The sequence below is a fragment of the Natrix helvetica genome (assembly GCF_964273705.1).
Source record: "Natrix helvetica genome assembly, chromosome: Z".
Taxonomy (NCBI): Eukaryota; Metazoa; Chordata; class Lepidosauria; order Squamata; family Natricidae; genus Natrix; species Natrix helvetica.
Window position 1 is genome coordinate 56,865,334 of NC_138554.1, and position 22,869 is coordinate 56,888,202.

At 33.9% G+C, this 22,869-nt stretch overlaps 1 protein-coding gene across 7 annotated transcripts in view; it reads right to left on the reverse strand.

Annotated features, from left to right (window-relative positions):
• Positions 1 to 22,869, reverse strand: part of TANC2 (tetratricopeptide repeat, ankyrin repeat and coiled-coil containing 2) — a gene marked incomplete at its 3' end in the record, with an annotated part of 370,267 nt that overhangs the window by 35,997 nt on the left and 311,401 nt on the right. For all 7 annotated transcript variants that reach the window (XM_081933706.1, XM_081933707.1, XM_081933702.1 and 4 more), the window contains 4 exons: positions 22,130 to 22,315; positions 17,946 to 18,039; positions 12,664 to 12,797; positions 2,534 to 2,657 (listed from right to left, as the gene is read on the reverse strand). In XM_081933706.1, the coding sequence (XP_081789832.1) occupies positions 2,534 to 2,657; positions 12,664 to 12,797; positions 17,946 to 18,039; positions 22,130 to 22,315 (538 nt within the window). The remainder of the gene's footprint in view (positions 1 to 2,533; positions 2,658 to 12,663; positions 12,798 to 17,945; positions 18,040 to 22,129; positions 22,316 to 22,869) is intronic.

A 22,869-nucleotide genomic window follows, 5' to 3' on the forward strand; every position in this document is an offset into this window, starting at 1 on the left:
CATTATAACTAGCCCTGTGTCATGATTGTACAATTTCCCAATCCTAGTAATAATAGTTTATTCAATTTATATGGCTACTTAATTGAAATGACTCAAGGCTGATAAGTTTGACTGACGCTCAAGATCTTTGTGAGGTAAACTGATAGATTATAAAGGTTTATCTCAGGTGCCTTATGAATTCAGATCAATTCTGGAAAATGCCTGGTGAGAGTCTCAGTGATTTCACAGTATACATAACAATAGGAGGTTATGGGAAATTGTTTTGAATGCCTTCCCTCTGTATACCAATTTGAATGGCTGCCTTCTTATTGTAGACTTTAGACAGATGAAACAAAACAACAACAACAGCAACAACAACAACTGGAATGTTGGTTTGGAAATACTAGAAGTGAAAATGGGAAAAATTTAAATCTGAGTCTAGATCATGGCAATAAAACAGATTTAGCACATTTATTGCATCAATGAAATGCATTCAATGGTCTTGTTTAAGCTAGAAAGCACCCTCTCTGAGCAGAGATCATGTGTAGTTTCTGTTAGCACAATTATTTGCTGATAAAAGTAATTCAAATTCACCAATCTTTTGACTCCATGTAATGGCTGGAACAGCATTGTGCTATATTAGCTGGAATTCACTTTTGCCTATGGAGTCCAAGGAAGCAGGGTTGTCTCTGGCATTCTTTGGCTACTAGTGGCTTGGATTCATACAATATTTCTCCTGGGTTTTTTTGGGGTGGGGATGGAGTGTGTGTGTGTGAGTGTGTAGGTACGGTGGGCTGATTCTAGATGATTATCATTGCTTTGCTTTAGAAAGGGACATTTCCTACAGATTTAAAAGAGGTCTTCTCAGAATTCAGCTACTGTTGGAAATTATTGCTGTCTCTTTTGTAGACAAGAATCAGATATCATATGTACCTAAAACTACTTTTTATTAAGAACGGCTATAGTCCCAGAAAGTTGCAAGTTAGAATGTGCTTCTCTTTCTCCTTTTTTAATCTTTGAATGAATTCAGGGTGTATTTGTCTAAGATAGTTTCATACTGTTTCCCCTCATCTAAGCTTAAATAATTTTTATTTCTTGTCGCCTTGGTAATAGATCCTCCCTCTCTCCATTAAGGTCATCTGCTTTATTCTCTGCAGTTATTCAGACAATGTTCACTGGTCACCTACAGAGCATACCAGAAGAAATGGATTATCTTTTCAATCAGAATTCAAGCTTGGGCATAGTGGTGGGGACCATACTGGTTGTTGCCTTTTATTTGGCATCCATTTATTTGTCCATTTTAAAAGAGCTATATACTGCCATCTCCATAAATTACTATCATCCTGTCCTGAGCAAAAAAATCAAGCCAAGCATCTATCATCTATATGAGTGGGACTGGACATTATTTGGGAGAACTCCATGCTTATCATGGAATCTTGGAATACTCCTAAGAGAATGGCTGGTATATGTCACCTAGACACCTATCAATTAAATCATTCAAACATCCAGGATTTGGGGAAATAAGTTTCACCTTAAGTTTTGGTTATCTTAGAAAAATACTGCAAAAGAATAGAAACTAATAGCCTGGGTCTAAACTCATCCTTAATTACACCATACTAAGCCCTACATTTTCTATATCAGAACTTGTAAAACAAACATACTCCAGGTCCACTCTCTGAAATAATATCACTTATTATTGTGTGCCTTCTATATCATGTGAATTGCCATATAGAACAGCCTCCCCTGAGATCTTGAAATCTGCTTGGGCTTCTGGAAGATTTTGAAGGTATAGGCTTTTTTTTCTCAAGGGGACATGATGTTGATGTGATCTTGCATTTTTGTTTTGTTTGTATTCTGTTAGCAGTTTTGTGAGGTGCTTTTGCTATTTTTAAATTTGATAATACCTTACAGCTATTTCATAGGGTGGCTTTTGGGGGAGGGGTAAACTGCCCACAGTTACCTGATTAAGATGGGCACACCATATAGATTAGAGAGAAACATAGATGGATAGAGAGATCTTTATCCCACAGAAGATTAATATAATAACGAAGAGTGTTTTTACATCCTTTCTTGTAAAATCTAAGACTGGACAGCCACCGTGGCACCTGTCTCTTAATACAAACTATTACTGATAATCTAATCTCCTCGATATCAAAATTCAGCAGGGGGTGATCTACATTTGTAGTAGTATGTGATCACAAAAATAAAAATAACGGAGTAGTTTCTACATAGATGCAATGGGTAGATGGGTGATTTGTGAAACACATAAGTATGTGTTGTAAATTAAAATAAATTGTTGAAAAGTTGTTTTTAAAAATATCTGAAATATTTCCAAAACATAAAACCATTGGTTGAAAATAAGGGAGTTCCCAATTGCAATGAAAATATTTTGACCTTGAAATAAACTCTTCTGGCCTCAGTCGATCATATCTCTATTCTTCTGCATGTGAATGATGTGGTACAGAATCAAAGAATGAACAAAATTATTTATAAAAATGGGAAGACTTGTATTCTGGAAGATTTGGTTTTAATCTTACAATTTTTCAATACTAACCTTGTCCCAATAAGAACTCCACAGTGCCCAAATGCCCCTCTGAAGCTGCCATCATTAGAGGAGTTCGACCTTGTTTATCTGCCATATTAACATCTGCACCATGGGTGAGCAAGAGATCCACAATCTGAAAACACATAAAGAATACACTGGGTACAAACTATCTACATAAATATCATGTTAGAAGTACCATCGATTCTTCTGTTAAAAATCACAATCTTTTGATGGCTGTTGGCTGCAATTAACTTTTTTCTGTAGGGGGTGGAGGAACCCACAGGCAGGGCAATGGTAACAAAAAAAAAACCACAAACAAACTATGGGATATATCCCATCTCATTCTTGCATACCTTATGTCTCTGTGACTCAAAAATATATTAAATGCTTCTTAATTGAAACACAGAAAGACTAAACAATTCAAACTAAATTTCAAGATGCCAATTACTAAGAGCCACCAGAATCTACAGCCAAGAGTCTGAGCTTCTCCCTAATTGTAGAAGGGTGTATTCTAAGCAGTTAAGTTCAAGAATTTAGCAGAAGAGTCATTTTTGTGGGGGCTATTCCTAACGGATGAGTTCAGAGGTTTGTAAATGTTTAAATGCTTTTGTAATTATTGTGGTTTATTGTTGATTAGAGATTCCTATGATAGACCTTCAGGTTTAATTTAAATATCTTTTCATTGGCTGAATTCTCTTACATCCCCTTCCCCAATCTTTCTCCACTGAAATTCCTTTGTTTAGATTTATGACTCTTTTACATTTCAGAAGATAGCTTATCATACTGATTAACTTTCTATGTTGACTTTGGCAGGTTTTTTCCTGCTTAACACCTTATCATATTTGTTTTATTAATATTTAGAATTGCAACTTTTAATTACAAGAACACTAAAAGAACAGTTATTTTACCAACACAGTAAGGATTACTTTTTTGTTTTTGATTCTCTTTCTATATAAAAAAAATTAAAGTGAAACTTACCTTGATTATAAATACAAACCTAATTGTTTTTAAATCATCTGTATAATGTTATTAATTTTGATTTACTTGTCTCTGAATATTATTTTGTTTATTTATTTAAATATATTTTGCTTCAACCATGTACCCGACTTTCAAGTAGATAACTTTTTCTAATATTGTTTCTTCAACCACATGAGAAAACTTCAACATAAGGATTTATGAAAATATATTTACGTTTCTTGTTTCTTTCAGGTTTTCTTAGTATTTCATAAACTTATTTATTGGTCTTGTTTTAACTTATCACAGAACTAATGTTTTTATTTCTAAAGTGAACTATTGAAAAAGAGTTAAGTTAGCATAGTAAAGATTTAATAGTATCACTCTTTTTTGAGAAATTTTAAATGAATATTGTTTTGATGTACATTTAAAATTTAGTAATTTGGTAATATATTGTATATTTCTGGCACTTACTATTTTGTATGCTTTGATTTAATATACATTTGCCAATTTGTTTTATTATTTTTTCAACTATAAAAGAGTTCTAACATAGAGGATATTTTGAATGGCAATCAAATGTAATATTATCTGTGAATTAATTGTTTGATATTTGTTAAAAATAATATTGAGTGCTTGTTTATGGTTATTTTTCTTCTCATACAGTAGTAGTTGGCTATTATATATTTTGTTTTAAATATTTTAAATTTTATGTTGTTTTAATATTGCCTACTTTTAACATTTTAAATTTTGTTTTAATTTAATATTTAGAAATTCTGGGCACAGAATAAAGTATTATTTTTCCAAAATGAGTAGCAATAATAAGGAAGAATCAAAGATGGAGAAAATACAGTTTGATTCCTCTGTATTTTTCTTTCATTGCAAATAATTTCTGCTTCTACAGCACAATTGTATTCTTTTTACATAAGAGAAATAGCGACCATCAATCAGTTGCTATTAAATTCTGCAGGCACTCAGACTGCACATCAAATTGATACATGTGATTTACATTATCTGGAGCAGTGGTCCCCAGCATTTGTGGTTTGGTTGCCTAGCTGGGGGAGAAAGAGAAATCGGGCCGTGTGTCAGGCCGGTTTTCATGCACGGACAACTCAACTCGCACAGGTTGAGCTGCGTGCATGTACACACTGGCTCACTGCTTGCACAAGTTGAGTTGTGCACAGCCCACCACTCGCATGACCCGGTTGCGAATAGGCCATGGCTTGGTAGTAGACCACATCCCAGAGGTTGGGGACACCTGATCTAGAGGTCCACCAGGATAAAATGTGCCAGAGTGGATATGAGGGCTTTGACTGAATATATGAAATATCAAATCCAGATTCTGGTAAACACAGTGACTTCACCTTCCAAATATATCATATCTGTACTTACAGCTCATGAAAAGCAAAATGTAGGATTAAGAAAATTCTTAACTTAAAAGGCATCCCCAGAAGGTCCCAAATAAAGGGCTGGTTTAATTAATTAAGAAAAAGAATAGCTGTGTGTTTAGTAGGGAACCATCCATAAAATGATAATTACATTACCATACTTTCATTTAGACAAGAATACAATAAAACTGTCAGGTGTTAAGTAGTCTCACTGTTTGTCCTCTCTCTGATAAACAAAGAATTAGCCTTTCTCTGGCACTCAGTCACAAGAACATTGCAGGAATGTAGGTTCTCCTTGGACATTCCTATACCTGCCTATATGTGGAAGGAATATTACAGCCAATTATTCACTGACCCAAGTTGTACTGGATTAGAGGAAGCCCAAAATGATTTACCACTCCTGGAGAAGATCTTCTACTCACCTTTGTTATTTAAATGTCACATTGATTGGTGGGCTTTCTTACTTGTAGCTTTATTTATTCATATAAATAATTCCTGCCAAATTCCAGCTGGTTGGGAAATCTCTATTGTAGTCATCATTTATAAAAAGGGTGATGAGGTTGGTCCTTCAAATTATAGACCAATTAATCTAACTGACATCATAGCCAAATATCTTTTATATTAGTTTGATGCTGGTAATTGAAAAGAACTAGCTACCCAAAGAGCAAATTAGATTTGGGTCTGGTCACTCCAGACCCCACTCCATTATTGATAACAATTTCATTTTATGTCACCTAGTAGAAAAATATGCAGGAAATCAACTATTTACTTTAACACACTTCATCACAGTATTTGATTTAATAAACAAGGACTTGCCTTGGAAAAAATTTATGGACCTAAGCATTGACTCCAGCCTCCTCTCTTTAATCAAGGCTTTATACTGAAACTTATGCCTAATGCTATATACAGGATCAACTGTTTATCTATTTATTAATAGAAAGTTAGTTTATTTTTATAGTTTATTAACAGAAAATTTGTACCAATAAAGAAGTCACATAAGGTTGTATACTTTTTGTTCAATCTTTATGTTAATATTTCAAAGTCTCTTCATTCAACCAATATGTATGTGCCTTAAGATATGTAAACATCCTGCTTTATGCAGATATGGTATTTATATCTTATATCCAGGTAGGGATGAGAATACAATAAGTGCAAAACTAAAGTAGTTGTTTTCTGGAAGAGGTGGACTAGGTGTAATTAGGGCCCAGGAAATGTATACAAGAAGTCAAATTCTATTTATACTTAGGACTGGCTTTCACAGAAATAGGTTCCTAATTGCCTCATTTTAAGATTTTTTAAGGGTACAGCGTATGCCAACACCATAAGATAATTCACCAACCATAGTTATGTGGGTTCTCTACTTCCAATCATAAAGATATAACACCAAAATATTCCCAATGATCACATATAGTGCAGAATGTGAAGATATATAAATGCTGACTTATTGAAGTAAACTGATGTTGTTCAATTGCTTAGTTGTATCCAACTCTTTTTGATCCCATGGACCAGGATCTAGGATAACTCGGCATGGCAGCTCAGTGTAGCCAGCTCGCCGCTGCCAAGTCACTTATGCTAGCTGACCACTACCAAGTCATTGCAGGGCAACTCAACATGGTCAATCCACAACTCACCATGGGCAGCCAGAGTGAGAGCCAGGGGGTGAGCATAGAGAGATGATGATGGCCAGAGACTTCCCAGTGGAGGGAGAGCCAGGTGGGTGGACGGGCGAGCCGGTGGGTAGAATGCAGAGTGGCAGTGGTTGGGAGCTTCCCTCTTCACACATGTCACTGCTGCCAAACCAAACTCTGCATATCCAAAGTGGTTGATATTTCTCCTGAAAATCTTAATTCCTGCTTGTGATTCATCCAGCCTAAAATTTCAAATGATGTTCTTTGCATATTAGTTAAATAAGCAGGATTACAATATGCAGCCTTGTCATGCTCCTTTCCCTATTTTGAACTAATCAGTTGTTCCATGTCTGGTTCTAAATGTTGCTTTTTGACTTGCATACAGATTTCTCAGGAGAAAGATAATATGGTCTAGTATTCCTATCCCTTTATGAACTTGAGACAGTTTGTTGTAATCTACACAATCAAAGGCTTTAGGGTAGGCAATGAGGCATAAGTTTTTCGGTAACTCCTCTGCTATTTCCACAATCTAATTGTTCCTCTGTCTCTTCAAAACACAGTTTATACTTCTGGTAATTCTTGTTACACATATTGCTGAAGTCTAGCTTGTAGAATTTTGACCATGACTATGCTAGCATGTGAAATGAGCACAACTCTAGAATTTGAATGTTCTTTGACAGTGCCCTTCTTTGAAACTGAAACATAAACTGATCTTTTTCAATCCTGTGGCCAGTTTTCAAAATTTGCTGGTATATTGATTGCAACACTTTAATAGCATTATCTTTTAGGATTTTAAATAGTTCAGCTGGAATACTAGCCTTGTTCTTGGAAATGCTTCCCAAGGCCTACTTAATTTCACACTCCAGGATCTCTAGCTCGAAATCAGCAATCATACCCACCTTTGTTATGAGGGACATTTAGATCTTCCTTGTATAGTTCTTCTGAGTATTCTTGCCACCACTTCTTAATCTCTTCCACTGTTAGGTCTCTACCATTTTAATTCTTCATCGTGCTTGACTTTGCATGGAAGATTCCCTTAATATCTCCAATTTTCTTGAAGAGATCTCTGGTGTTTCCCATTCTATTATCTTCTCTATTTCTTTCAACTGTTCATTTAAGAATGCCTTCTTCTCTCTCCTTGCTATTCTCTGGAAATTGGCATTCGGTTGGATATATCTTTCCCTTTCTCCTTTGCCTTTAGCTATCCTTCTCAACTCAGCTATTTGTAAGGTCTCATCAGACAGCCATTTTGCTTTCTTGCATTTCTTTTTCTTTGGGATGGTTTTAATTGCTGCCTCCTGCACAATGTTATGAATCTTCATCCATAGTTCTTCAGGCACTCTACTACCATATCTAACCCATATGTTTTTCCCACTGTTCTATTGACTATGAGGGCTACCCCATTTCTTCTAAAGGGTTCTTGCCCATAATAGTAGATATAGTGAAATAGATACAGCCTACTTTTGAAATTTCTCTGGGGATGAATAAATCTATCCCAATTGCAGCCCTAAGGGCAGAGTTGAGTATATTCAAAGCCATCTAGTAATAGTTTGCAGAGAACAAACTTGCATATTAATAGCAAGACTGCATTCTTTCCATCAAAGGCATTTTTGAAGAGAACAAAATATTTAGTTAAATTGTGGTTAACTGTAGTGGTGATAAATTATTATGAACATGCCCTATTGTCTTTTTTGTATTTTTTTGTATATTTGTATTAATTGTTCTATTTTGATATAGTCAAATAACTAAATCACTAAAGATTCTATTCTACTATATTCTATTAAGAATTTCTTCCAGATTGGTTTCATACATAGAAGATAACCTTTTTAATATAATTCAAAAAAATGAAGATATGGAAATAAAATTCAATTTTTTAAGGTGAATGTTAATGATACATATGATAAATTATCATCTAAAGTAGAATAGAATAAAGAAATTAAGAATTTCATATTGGACATTTGGAATTATCCTTAATTCTGATAATCAGAAATATTTCTGCCAATCCATCAATAGAGATACTGCAATGAACTTGACAAAGATCACTTGACAAAGAAGAAACAGTGCAATTCTAGGTGCAGCAATCAGACAATCCCCCAAAGTACAAGGATTCAATTAGGAAACAAGAGGTGGATAACAATAATAAAAGAAGCTGAACTTGTAATAACAACAGAAATGGTGGACAAAAAGCATGAAAGGTCAGCTTCAGGTGAAGATGAACCTGATGGTTTTGGGTTGAAAAGTCTGATTGATCTACACTCACTCATCACCAAACAATTTAGAATGAATAGAATAGAGTAGAACAGAACAGAATAAAATTCTTTATTGGCCAAGTGTGATTGGACACACAAGGAATTTTCTTTGGTGCATATGCTCTCAGTGTACATAAAAGGAAAAAAAGAAAACAATACATTCATCAAGAATTACTAAATTAATAATTATTAAATTAAGAGATGAAATTGAAGATTGGTTAACATCTGGTAAAACATACCTGATAATGAAAGATCCATCAAAAGAGGCAGCACTAGGCAACTACAGGCCAATTACCTGCTTACCTACAGATTGCTAACTGATGTGGTAGCTGATGCAGTCCAACAGCATCTAGCTATCTAAGCAGAAAGGACACCACACAAACAAACAGCAGAGGAGCAAAAGATCAGCTCCTAATTGGCAAAATGATTTTGGAAAATGGAAAGAGAAGGAAGATCAACTTGAATGTAGCATGGATTGATTATGTGAAGATATTTGATTCTCTTTCATGTGATTGGATAATCAAGTGCCTAGTAAATACAGACCTCAGAAGCTTTGTGCAAAGATCAATGGCAAAATGAAAGACGAAGTTGTCTTTCATGGAAATGGTAATAGACTAGGAGAGGTTAAGGAGGATATCTTTCATGGAAATTCACCAGCACCAGCACCATTATTATTTATTACTGCATTGATTCCTCTGTCAACAGTACTGAATAAGTCAGGCAAACATGAAAAACATTTGTCAGGCTCTCTCCTTTACATAGACAATCTGAAGCTGTATAGAAAAATAGTATCTTAAATAGAATCACTGCTCAACATTGTCAACATATATAGTTTATCATTGTGGACTCTTTGGAGGACCCCGATGATAAGCAGCCAGAGCCAGTTCTAGAAGGGCCCACATGCAAAAGCAGCCAGCCCCAGTACAACCAGATGGACTGCCATCTGAGCAGGCAGAGAGATTGGATAGGCCAGTAATCAGTAAACAGTTGCCATCGCTCTGAAGGTGAAGCCATAGAATTACCTGATGCAAGAGTCAGCCAGCGGCAAAGTGCATACAATAGAATAGAGTAATAGAATAACAGCTGGATAGAACCTTGGGGGTCTTCTGCCCAACCCCCTGATCAGGCAGGAAGCCCTATACCATTTCAGATGAAAGGACCCTGCAATACTGCTTATACAGAATGAGCCCTGTCCCACTGAATGTGCTACACTTGGGGTTACTTTTATTAAAATGGAGCAGAAAGAATAAGCTGAAGAAACAGTGCACCAACTAGTTAGCTGCTGCAAGAAGATTTTACAGCGGACTAAAAATAATAGTAAAGTAAAAACAAAGTAGCAACTATGGTGTATTGCAATAGCTGCAACAAATATAACTTGCCTGTAAATACTGGAGGGACCATAATAGATAAAGTAATAGAAAACAAAGAAGCTACAGTGTTCTGGATTTTTAGCATTAAAACAGACATTAAAACTGTGGGCTGTTGCAGTAGCTGGAGAGAGAGGAATAAAAGAAAAATACAAAGATCTGTAAATAGAAGCAATCTCAAAACATCTGTAACACTACTTGATCCCCATTGACACTGAAAAAAATCACCATCAGTTAATTGAAGAAGCCATCTCTGGTTGGAAAAGTTTACCTTTTGTGACAAAACCTTTAACACTATCAGTTATATACAAATAAAAATTTATCATGGAAGCTAGAACAACAAATCCAAGATGAATAAGAAAATGTATTATAAGACATTTTCAGACTGAATCTGAAAAAGTAATAATTTCCTCAATTTATATTCTGAATAATATATAGCTCAAAATCCAATAATTGTAAGATTAACTCAAGGAACTTCCAGATCAAAGAGATAGAGATTTTATGAACTACTAGCATTACATAAGGATATTAAAATGTTATCAGGAACTAAATAACTTCTTTCAAATCAATTAAGTTCTGATGCTTCATTATGGTATGGGGTACTAGCCAGGTATTTTTGATAGATTTGTTCATCTCTCGGGCATCAGAAAGAAAAAAAAATCACAGAAAAACAGGAGTATATATTACTGAATGATTTGAAGCAATTAGAGTGAACATATAACCCAATGCCTTTCCACATTATGGTCATATGAGGTCCTCTCTTAATGTGTGTGGTCCTGAGTTATGATAGCAACTGCGAATGCCAGGATTGCCTGACTACCTATAATGAACCAATAATAAACCAAGGATTATATTTTGAACTTTACAAGATTTATGTGAGGTGGATTAGCACATTTGAATGCCAAACATGCTAGTTGCCAAACATGTTTTTCAGAACCGATTGTATAGAAGTTGGCTCCTTCTACAGAAGGGGCAAGACTTCCACGTGGTCTGAATCAACTGAAAGCTATTTGTGTAAACAGAAATAAACAATATGTAGAAGTTCATGAATGTCTATGAAAAATAAAGGAAAAGAGTGTCCAGATTTTCTCAGACCTCCCAAGTTGTTCTTATATGTCTACTTCAATGAAGAGGCAAAAACTAAAAAAAAATCTTCAGTGGAAAGTTAATAATTCAATAGATTGTAAGCTTGAATTATTAATAAGAGAATGATGAAATCTTTTGAAAGTTTTGTTTTAGAATAATCTAGTTTACATTGTTGATTTCAGTATCTTCAAATAAGTAGAAATACACTAAAGCAATTATAGAAACAAGGGGGAATATTGAGACTTGACTTAATTCAAAAACCTCATAATATATAATTTTGAATATGAGTTAAGCTTGATTCATAAATTATTGGTGGTAAAACTCATAATTCAAACAAATAAAAGATTGCATGATTAAATGGGTGGAGAATTTGAATGTAATAATAAGAGATGCAATAATGGGATTTTTAATATAAGAAGATTACATTTATTATGACTAATAGAGACAAATGGGTTGTTTTACCATTGAAACATCACTTCACTTCTACATACATTAATGTATGCAGAATTAGCTCTGTATAAGTTAGCTGTTTCATTGGTATTACATGTTTCTTATTGGAAAATTCTTTATTTGAAAGAATAGTTTACTAAGTTGCAGTTTACTAAGTATGCTTTTACCTCCAAAATAACTTTGTACCTTAAAAGTAAATATGTTATCGAATTTAATACAAAGTGGAAACCATTCCAGGACTACAGTTCAATATGTGGATTTGTATCATACCTAAACTTTTTCAATGTATAGTCTATATTTCAATTTAATGGGATATTTAAATCAGAACAGATTTTCAGATTCAGGCTATTATAGCTTACAGATTTATTGGGTGATTTATCTATGTTTAAAGCCTTAATTTCTTAAAGCATTATAATATATTCATGATTAATGATATACTAGAGGTATATGATATCAAGATATTTTATATTTTGTTTACTCACTTGTGCTTTTTAATTCACTTTATTTGAGGTTTTTTTTGGCTGTTTTGCTTATCTCTCTAAAATGTTTGTCACTAAAATGTTTAATATCCTTTTTTTTTTTAAAGGAAGAGAAATATGCTTTTTAAAATAAATATGGCAATGTGGTAAACAAATAACAAATAAGAAGACAGAGCCCATTATCGTCAAATGAATGAATGAATGAATAAATGAATGAATTTACCTATGTCCTTTAAAAAATCCTATAGCAATGAATGCAATTTATCAAAAATGGACTCAAGGTCTCTAGGATATTCCAACATGTCTAAAACATCCGTATTTTTTTCCCTTCCTTTTAATCATACATAATTCTTGGAGACTAACTGGACAAGTCCCTACAGTTTTCTCGTGTTACTCTTACTAACAAGAGGCTCACATACTCTGGCTGATGAAAATAACAAATGTGGTCCCCAAAATATACAGAGTATACATATTATTACAGCAGTACAGCTGTATTACAATACAATAGGGAACAGCTTTTCCCTCCCTCTTATTCTGTTACCTGCCAATGGCCTTGCCTAACGGCACTGAATAAAGGAACAATCCCTCGTCGGTTGGGCTGGGCTACAGCTGCTCCTTGCTCTAGAAGCAGACGGCAAACATCCAACTTGCCTCTTCCTGCTGCAGCAGTTAGAGCTGAAGAGATAAAAGACTGATTAGAAAAAAATGATTACAGACTCTCAATCTACTTTAAGAAGAACAGAAATTGAAAAAAGAAGGAAAGAAAGGAAAATGGAAATGGATTCTGGATATAGTTTCCAAAACTTTTCGAAGACTAGCTTGTTGGAAGCAACTTCTGGAGAATGAGTAATACTTCTTACTTTAATACATGTATTTAATTTTCTCCCTTTGCAAGAATTTCCATTCCTTGGCACTGCTGATATTAAAGAGTTGTTCTTCAGTTCTGCTACATGTAGAACTCTAGGTAATTTGATAATTTGTATATGTACATAAAAATACTTCTAGATTGGAATTAGAAGTCATTTGTTGGAGCAAACAGAAAAAAGTTATTTTTCTACAGCCTTAAAAGTTAATAAGATGTTATTTTATCCATAAAAATAGTTTCAAAAGTAAGATAATTCTTTGTTTTTAAACATTCCCAAAACTTTTCTCCTGTACATGTTAGAATACAATGTAGTTTCTAAGATATAAAATTATGAGACATAAGGGAACACTGTATGATAATTTCATCATCCCCTCAAAACTAAATCTATTTCTCATAGTATTGACAATTCAATGCAGTATTATTGATGAACAATTTCAATAAAGCGAGACCTACCGCACTAAACAATTGATATGCACTTCAATTTCTTGTCTCAAAAAGGGGTATTTATTTACTTATGGTGATTTTACGTCACATGGGAGCTTAAAAATCTTTTTTAAAAGGAAGACAAATTCAACTGATGGTGCTGAGGAGCTATTATAATTCCTGGATTTTCTTTCAAACTTAACAAGCTACACTTGATAACTAAGATGTATTTCATTTTTAAATCTGGATCAAAATTCAAATAATAATTTACTTAAATACATATATCATTATAGGACACAAAACGTGTCAGGATTGAAATATGCTGACCACAAAATGTCCCAGTCCAAATTTACTGGGCATGTTTTAACATCAGAGTAGTCTGTTCCTTTCTAATATGAAATACTTTGACTTCAGAACAATCTGCCATGACCTTGGAAAATTTTGTACATATGTTTTTTATTGCACACAAACTGGGATCAAACCAAAGATTGTATCTAGACATGAATCTAAATTTATAGAGCTGAAGAAAAAGTATAAAATGTGGAAGAATCCCATCCTTTTGTTCTCTTCAAAGTCAGAATACTGTTGCTTTAAAAAGCCAGAGTTTTGTATGTTTAATTTGGAAACTTTTGATACTTTGTATTTTTGAAACTTGAAGAAATACACTGTACTATATATGTACAGTGGTTATATATGCAGGATCTTAAACAATGCAAAATAAGACAATTTCTTTTATTTACAGGTAGTTCTAAGAGAGTACAATAGGACATGTAATAGTTCTGCTATTAGGTGTCATCTCACCTAATGACTTACTCACTGCTTCACACAATCAAGATTCCCGTTCCAATTGTGGTTGTAAGTCAAGGACTACCTGTAAATCTCCCTAGTTTTGGAGCATCAAGTAGGCAGTGTAAAGAAAATATTGGAACTTAAGCTGAAGAGACTAAAGAAACATCTGGAAAATTTAACTGTTGGTAGTGCAACCATAGCTAGTAAGAGTTTATAGCCAGTCATACAATCAACTAATCCAGTGGAGGGGGAAAATAAAGAAAGCTAGAGACAGTAGAGAGCCAAGAAAAGATGATGAGAGAAGCCTTGTTAACAATGAAAACAAATTTTCAATGTTCCTCTCCCTGGAATAGCTAAGCCTCCCCTCATCATAAGTTCCCCTGTCCATACTATCATAACCCTTTCTTCCATCTCTAATACCTTAGCTACCTAGACACCCCACTCTCCTATTTATCCAATACTAGACACAACACCCACCTCACAATCAGATGGTTGTAATAAATCTTGCCAATCCTCATTTAATTTCCCCACATCTAAGCAGTAGAACAACTACTATGATATGTGAGGATTCTCGGTTTATGTGACAGTGATGGGCAGATTTTTACCTGGAATCTTGAACGTTCCCAGGTTCAGAGTCATTTAGACTTTAGGAAGTGCAGCACACTTCCTGAAGGTTAACATCAATTTTGCTAGCCTATTTGTATTAAATAGGGGCAATTTCTTTTTTGAGTAATAAGACTAATACTTCTGCAGCATTAAAGGCTGCAGTGCTAAGATGGCAGTAAAATGTTGATGTCTGTTGATGTGATAAGCTTATTCTTTTGAATAATTCTAGTTTGGAGGTAAGACTTTTTAAAATTCATAGTCCAACAGAGGTATAATATTTTCAACCAGCTTATGACAAATTTCTAGATTATTGTAAGAGAATTTGGACTGATAAAAATTAAATATCAATATATCCAATTAAAACATCTTTTGATTTCATTATTAGCAAGCACTCTGAATCACTATCAGTATTAAAGTACATTTGAATAATTCCAAATCTACAACGGCTGTATAGAATTCAAAGAAAAATTATTGCCTATGACAAGTTGAAATGAAGTTAGTTATTTAAAATATTTGGAAACAAAAAGTTGATTATACTTATTTTAACAATCCTATTGTTAGGAATATTAAATTGTCTTAAATGTGAGTTTAAGGTGAAATTTATTAAATAATTTAAAAATATATATATATAGAATGTTGAAAATGGATCAGCTCAAGAGCATTATTCTGAAAAATATAAACTAAGAGACATATAATGTGGGTTTCTTCCATAATAATTTAATTTAATTTCCATGTTTTTCTTAATATGGTTTTGCAAAGAATAATATAGAATAAAAGTGTAAATGTGATTTTGAATTGTATGCTAACATTTTGTAATGTATCAATATGAAAAATTATAGATTTAATTAGCATGGAGTGAAATAATATATAAATTACTGGGCACTTTAATACTGTATTTTTTTTTAAATTATCTGCAGGATAATTAAAAAGTGTGCCTGCAGGATTGAAGGCTTTTAATCAAAATGACAAAAACAGTGTTGCACTGTCATGATGCAAGCCAACCCTTTTATACATATATGCAATGAATAGTATTTTCATAATTTACTTCTTTAGTATACACTGAATTATATAATATATTGTGTTTTCTGCCCTTATTCTCCTGTTTTCTTCTTTGGATTCTTTGGATTGTTTCCCCCCTTTTTTTATATATAAAGTAAAGGGAAAAAAAATGAAAAATGAAACTGTGTTTAGCCAGTGGGTGCACATACCACAATATAATACTAAAACTAAATACTAAATATAATACTAAAACTAAATAATAAATACTAAAACTATGGAAGAAATCCAGATTGGAGCATTTCATGTTTTTTCAAGTTTTTTTAAAAATGCTTTTAAATATCAAGTTTTAAAAACCTGATGTACATTTGTGCAGGACCATAGCATTAAAACAGACAAACACACATACAGACACACCCTATTATTCATATATTACAATCATGTAAGTATAAACTATGAACTAGGCTTAAAGTGGTTGATCAATTATCCCTACTTTCAATAGAAAATTCGTGAAGAAACTAGAAATATCCTGCCTGCAAATCCCTAACCTCCTTTTAAATTAATGGTAAAATGGGAGGGGAAAGGCTTTGTCATTTAAAAGCACTCCCACTGATAAGAATTAATAATGCCATATAGGAATGTAAATGAATCTATAATAACTGGAAAATATAATAAATCGTTTAAGTGAAATGGGTGGTATAGAAATGTGATAAATGAATGAATAAATAAAATAATATATCCACAAAAGAGGAAATACAATTTATTGAGATAGAAACAATGAAAACTGCCATTTTCAGTGTTCTGACAATTCCTTGTGGAAAGCTTTTTGCTGTCTGTTTGACTCCCTTTAGAATCCAAAGTCTCCTGTGGTTTCAGCATGTTTGTGTTGTCGCTTTTTCTTTTGAGCTGAACTTTTTCTTCAGTCCTTAAGACAAACAAGCTACAAAAAGCTTATCTTTGCTTGCTTCCTTCATTTCCTACAGTATTCTTCAGCCTGGCAGTCACTCAAGGTAAGTAACATACAAATATTGTCACCCTGTTTTCAATCATGCAGTAAATTTAGCAAATTTAGTTGTTAAAAGGGATTGAGATTGAAGGGCAGAGGCAGAGAGCTTAGTTTCAGCATCTAAAAAGGAGGGCAGGAAAGAGCAATAAGTTTGTGCGTTTTGTTTTCTTTATTGAAGAAATGTGGCTTTCTGGGGAAGGAGGGGATTAAGCAAGGGAAAGTTCATCCTGAAGCTGCCACATTTGAATACAGGTTGCTGACTTCTCCAAAGCCTAAGAAGAGCCAGGAGAAGTTTGCAATTTCCTGAGAACAACCTCCAGTATGATTTCATTGGACAAGCATGGAGGCTTGTTTGGAAGTCTCTCTGGCATTGGAATGCAAATCTGGGGCCTAATCTAGTTGTGTTCTTTCCCCCACTGGGCTATTTTTGGCTTTGCAAAAAAATTTGTTGCTTGTTTGCCTCCTTTATGGACCCTCCCAGGGTCTCCCCACCCATGAAATATCCCATGCTCACTAAACAGGCCTCACATTAGCTTAATGGTGGAGCTAGATCAGAGAGAGCAAGTCGTAGGTGTCATTACGCAAGGTTGTCTCACTTAATGGTTGTTACCATTTGCAACTATAATGGGCAGACTCCCTTACATTTATAGGTTGAGGATTATTTGTATGCCTATGTGACTACACAGTGAGTTAGAATATTATACCAGAATAAGATTCCTCTTTTTTATAAACTGAATGATTACAGAAAAAGACTGAAAATTAAAGTACATCTTTTTAAATCAAGATATTTAAAAGTTTTTAGAAATATTACTGATTGGAAAATCAATCTAACAGAAAAATTAATATTTATTATTTAATAGATCTATCTATATCTGTATGAATCCTAATGGTACTAGTTTTCCAATGTATTGGATAATGCTTATGAATCTTGAACATATACTATTTAATTAATATCTTAGCTATCTAATTAACTGGCAAACAAATGAAAACCTGCATTTCCTAATTCATGTGGCACTCCCAAAATTAAGAAAATTAAGGAGGCAATTTTGGTACTGCAAAGAATTCCCACAGAACAAATCTCTTTGAATAAATCCACTATGTACCCAAGAGATATGAACATTCTAGCTAAAAAAGTTACCTGTCTCTCCCCAAAGGCTGTCAAAACTGTTGATTTGTGCTCGCTCCACCTCCTCTTCATCTTTTTCTGGGAGATCAAGCAGGTAGGACACAATCTAAAAACCAAGAATCTTGTCAGTTCATGAAATATGCTCGCGCGTGTGCACCTCCCCTCCAAAACAACACACAAATCAAATTACTTGGCACCATTAAAATAATTGTCTTTATGAGACCAATGCACTTTCTACATTCAGTGGAACAATGTAAAAACTAAAAGGTTAGCATAATACTTTCTTGATCTACTTTCTTGATCTACTGAAATGAAGTATGATATGTTTAATATTCTGGCTAACATTATGTTCAGTTTGGTTAATATGCTAACATACCTTTTTCTGGGAAGATATTTATACAATTATCTATGTTTTAGTTAACAATGGGGGAACCTTACTTTACTTTACTTTTACTTTTATTTAGATTTCTAGACCGCCCCCTCTCCCAAAAGGGACTCACTTGAGGGTGAGTGTGTGTCCTAAGTGTGTATCTCTTGAGTGTGTATCTCTTGAGAGGCATACTGGATTGGACTCCAAAAAGGAAAATGGAGCCAAGACAAAGAAGTGGATGGGCACCGTCACAAATAAATATAATATTAAATTAATCTTTAAATCAGAAGTTCTCATTAGCAAATTAATCCCTTATACCTTAGTCATGAGTGATCAATTCAAACTTCTGGTTAAAGACATGCAACTAGGATTTTTCCATCTATTGCAAAGATACAGAAGGAAAGACTGACAGCCAGACAGTGAGCCTGACAAAATGAAGCTTCTCTGGACAAGGAGAAAGCTGTGAAATTGCTCACTTGAGATCTTTGTGAGGAAAGGAGGATCCAGAGGGTTCTTATAGGCAAGTAAGAATGCCGAAAGTCCAAGGAGAAAACAACTTGCTCAATCAAAGCTTGTTTAAAAGACAAGGTTTGATAATCTATTTTCTAAAACATTTTTGGATGGAGAAAATCTAAAGTGTAAAGAGACTGAGAGTCCAAAGCCATCTGGGTGAATGTACCAGAGGTGGGTTGCTCCCAGTTCGGCTTGGATCAGGCAAACCGGTAGGGGTGGTAGCGGGAGGTTCCGCCCACCCGCCCAAGAACATGCCCAAACCAGCCATAAAAAAATTGGCAACACACCACTGGAATGTTCCTTTTATCCTTGGGAAAAATTAAAGAAAACTAAGGATATAAAGACTTTTAAAAGAATTAAAAGCAAAAAGCTTGCTGGAAGTTTGGAATGCAAAAGTTAAAAATGGACTAAAGGGACAGTTAATTTTGAAGTATTGCCTTATTAAAAGTATTTTAAATTAAATAAATAATATGCAACTCCATGGAAAGGGAATTATTTAAAATTTCTAAGAAGATTGATATTTTAATCATTCTGCTAAATAAAGACTAAGTAGAAAAGGGAAACAGAAAGATCATGTGATTATAGTGGTACAGTGTGTCAAAAGGAATTAAAGAGTGACAGACAGGGGGGGAAAGGCTCTTTTTAATTTTTGTTTCTTACAAATTAGGGGGGAAATGCCTACTATTAGAAAAGCAGCAAAAGTTGAAGAAGGCATTAAAGGATCAGAAACTCAACAAACAAATATAAGGGATTATGCCAGTCTTTACAAAGGAAGTTTGAAGAATTAGGGGGAAATGTACAACATCAGTAATTGTATCTTGTCTGCATCAATTAAAAGAGATCTGGCTACTATCAGAGAACGGAGGAAAATGTACAAAACTGCAAGAAAACATGTATAAAAAACTTGAAGACTCTGTACTATAGATGGACTATGAGGTAAGTAAATTTGATGATTCTGAAGAATGTAATATTTTTTTTGAAAGTCACAGATTTTTTTCAAAAATAGACATGTTCTGGATTTCTAATAAATGTGCTATCTACTAATAAAGTGGAGATATTACCAAAATCTTTTTAAGATCAGTGACTTTAATATATAACAGCAAAAGCAGAATTTGCAGATAGGGGCTAAATGAAACTTTGTACAAAAAGAATCAATAATTGAGGTACTGTAGATAACTTGAAATGCTTTGAAATTAAATAAAGGCATAGACATAAACATAGTTTGGATTGCAATTAAAGCATTTATGAAAGGATAACTTATATAGCAAAATGGTAAAATAACGGAAGATAAAAATAAAAATGGAAGAAATAAAGTGATGCCCAAAAAGGAAAAATGTCTCATAGCAAATTAAAGTTTTACAATGCCAGCTTTGCATTGCATGGGTTTTTATGGTACAATAAAGTTAATGTAGATTTCAAAAAAAAAATATATGTGAGAAATGCCACATTAAGATTATGGAATAAATATAAACTCAGGTTGCATCCTCAGATACCTTTATGTTCTCAGCACTGAAAGCATTTTATAATAAACAGCAGGCAAAGAAAAATGGTCAACATATTACAACTTATTAATAAAGGAAGACAAAAGTTCAAGTTGAAATCAAGAGAACAATTGCAAAGGGATTTCGTTTTCAATAGTTTTCATATGCATAATTAAGATAAAGATTTAATGCAGACATATAGTTGTAGGGATTGAACAATACAAGATAGAACTTGAAAATTGACCTATGTACAAATAATGAACATCTGATTACAAAAACGTATACATTTTTGTTGAAATTTGAAATTGAAGAGGAGCAAGTGAAAGACTACATGATGAAATAGGCAAGAATTTTAGCTATAACATACAAATAGATTAATGGGAAAGCATGTGCCTAAAGGAACTGAAATTAATGTTGTGTTAAAGGGGAACTTTTACAAAATGATATATTGCTGATATATGACACTAGAGAAATTATTAATAGGCATAAAAGTACTTCCAATCAATGTTGAAATTGTAATAAACATGAAGGAACATTTTACCACACATGGTAGATTTGTGAAAATAAAAAAAAATGATAAAAAGAATTTTGAAGATTAATATTGAACTGAAACCAGAACTTTTTTATTGGTACACACACACACACACACACACACACACACACACACACACACACACACACACACAGCAGTAGGACGAAGCCAAAGGCACCAGCCTGAAGATGGTGAGTGGGACCTTGTCGAAACATCACCAAGATATTCTCAATCTTACAGGGGAAAAGACCCGAATATGATCATTTTGACCACAACACTTTTTCTTGATGTCTCCTCTAGCAAAGTGGTCATTATCTAATTACTAAACTTAAAGTTGATGTTAATTCACACAGACAGACCTCCAGGATGATCTATCTTCAGGTCTTCAAATGTTGCATCCACTGCCCTGTAATTGATTTTTCCCATTTTTGCTACTGGTCAGTGGTCACCCTCTTCTCTTTTCTTCTAAATGAACCTAGTCATTTGTGCCTTAAGCAAAAACTCTGGATTGATTTGTTATATGGTCAATTTGGGGTTTTTTTCCTTGGCTATTCATAGTATTCTCAGAAGCCTTCACTAACACCAAAATGCAAACCAGCACTAGTTCTCTCCTATTCTGCTTTTTCAAAATCCAATGTTTGATTTCAGAGTGTCACAAGAAAACCTATTACTTGCATGATTCTGATGTTTGTAAGTATAGACACAACATTGTATCTGAATATCATTTCAAGACCCTAACTGGTACACTATTAAGTGCTAGTCTTTGGTGTACTTCTTGATTGCTGTTTTTTTTACTGTTGATAGACAATCCTAAAAGACAGGTAATGTCCAAACTTCAATTATCTTCATTATCAATTTTAAAGTTGGTTGTGGGATCTGAATTAGTTTGTTCTTCTTTATATTTAACCTTATTCCCATTTTTTTCCTTTTCTTGACTTTCATTACTAGAACTTTTTAACTAATCAATCAATCACATTCAGAAAATGCCAATCTTCCTCTGCGACTCTGGGAAGTTACAAATAAAATGTTGAAAACATAAAAGCAAAATATAAAATTTAAAACAGAGGAAGATCAATTGCATTTTTATCATTTTTAAAGTAATGTTATAAACATAGTTTAAGTTATCAATGTTTCTTCATCCAGTTTTAAAACTATGCTCATCATATTTCAATCTCCCTGAATAGTGGCAATTATTTTACTTCTTTCAAACTTCAATAAAGAGTTATTAACCAGGATCTTGAATAAATATATCTAATTTGAAGGCTACCTAGCCATTCAGCAAGACTATGTAACAGTTTACCTCAGTATATCCCATGCTAGCAGCAGCAATGAGTGCTTGTTGGATGGCCTGGCTTTTTTTGAACACTCCTTGTAGCTGTCCAGCCATTGTCCAGTCACACTGAATCAAAAATTTGACAACCTCCAGGTGGCCTCTAAGAGCTGCATGTACCAATGCACATTGACCATTCTTGTCCAAGTGATCCACCTTGGCAACAAAAGGAAAACCACAATTAAAATTAAACTGTTTCAGTAACTATCATTACAATGCAATATTCCTATAGAAATATCTCTACTATGTTTCTCTGGCCAAATATATGCAGAATTAGCCAGAATAAATTCCTAAAATCGGGTGTCCTTTGAAAACAGTTGTTTTATAATATAAGTAGTCCTTGACCTACAGTCATTCATGTAGCAAATGTTCAAAGTTACGCCAAATGATGGCTATGCCCTGTCGTTGAAAGTTTGGCTGTCCCAACATCACTATGGACATATGGTTGTGATCTGTGTGTTTATCAACAGGTTCGCACTTATATCTGCACCTCACCCTCACTCCCATCCTGTCCCCAACTTGCGCTAAACTCTTGCACCCTTCTTGATTCCCTATTCATCCCCACACCTTTGCACACACTTCTTGACTCACACCTCTTATGCAGCTCCTTGTGCATCCTCCCTTTCCCTCCTCCTCTCCCCATCTACCACCATCCTCATCATCACCAGAAGCTACTTATCTGTTTCGCAGTGTAGGACTTACAGCTTGTT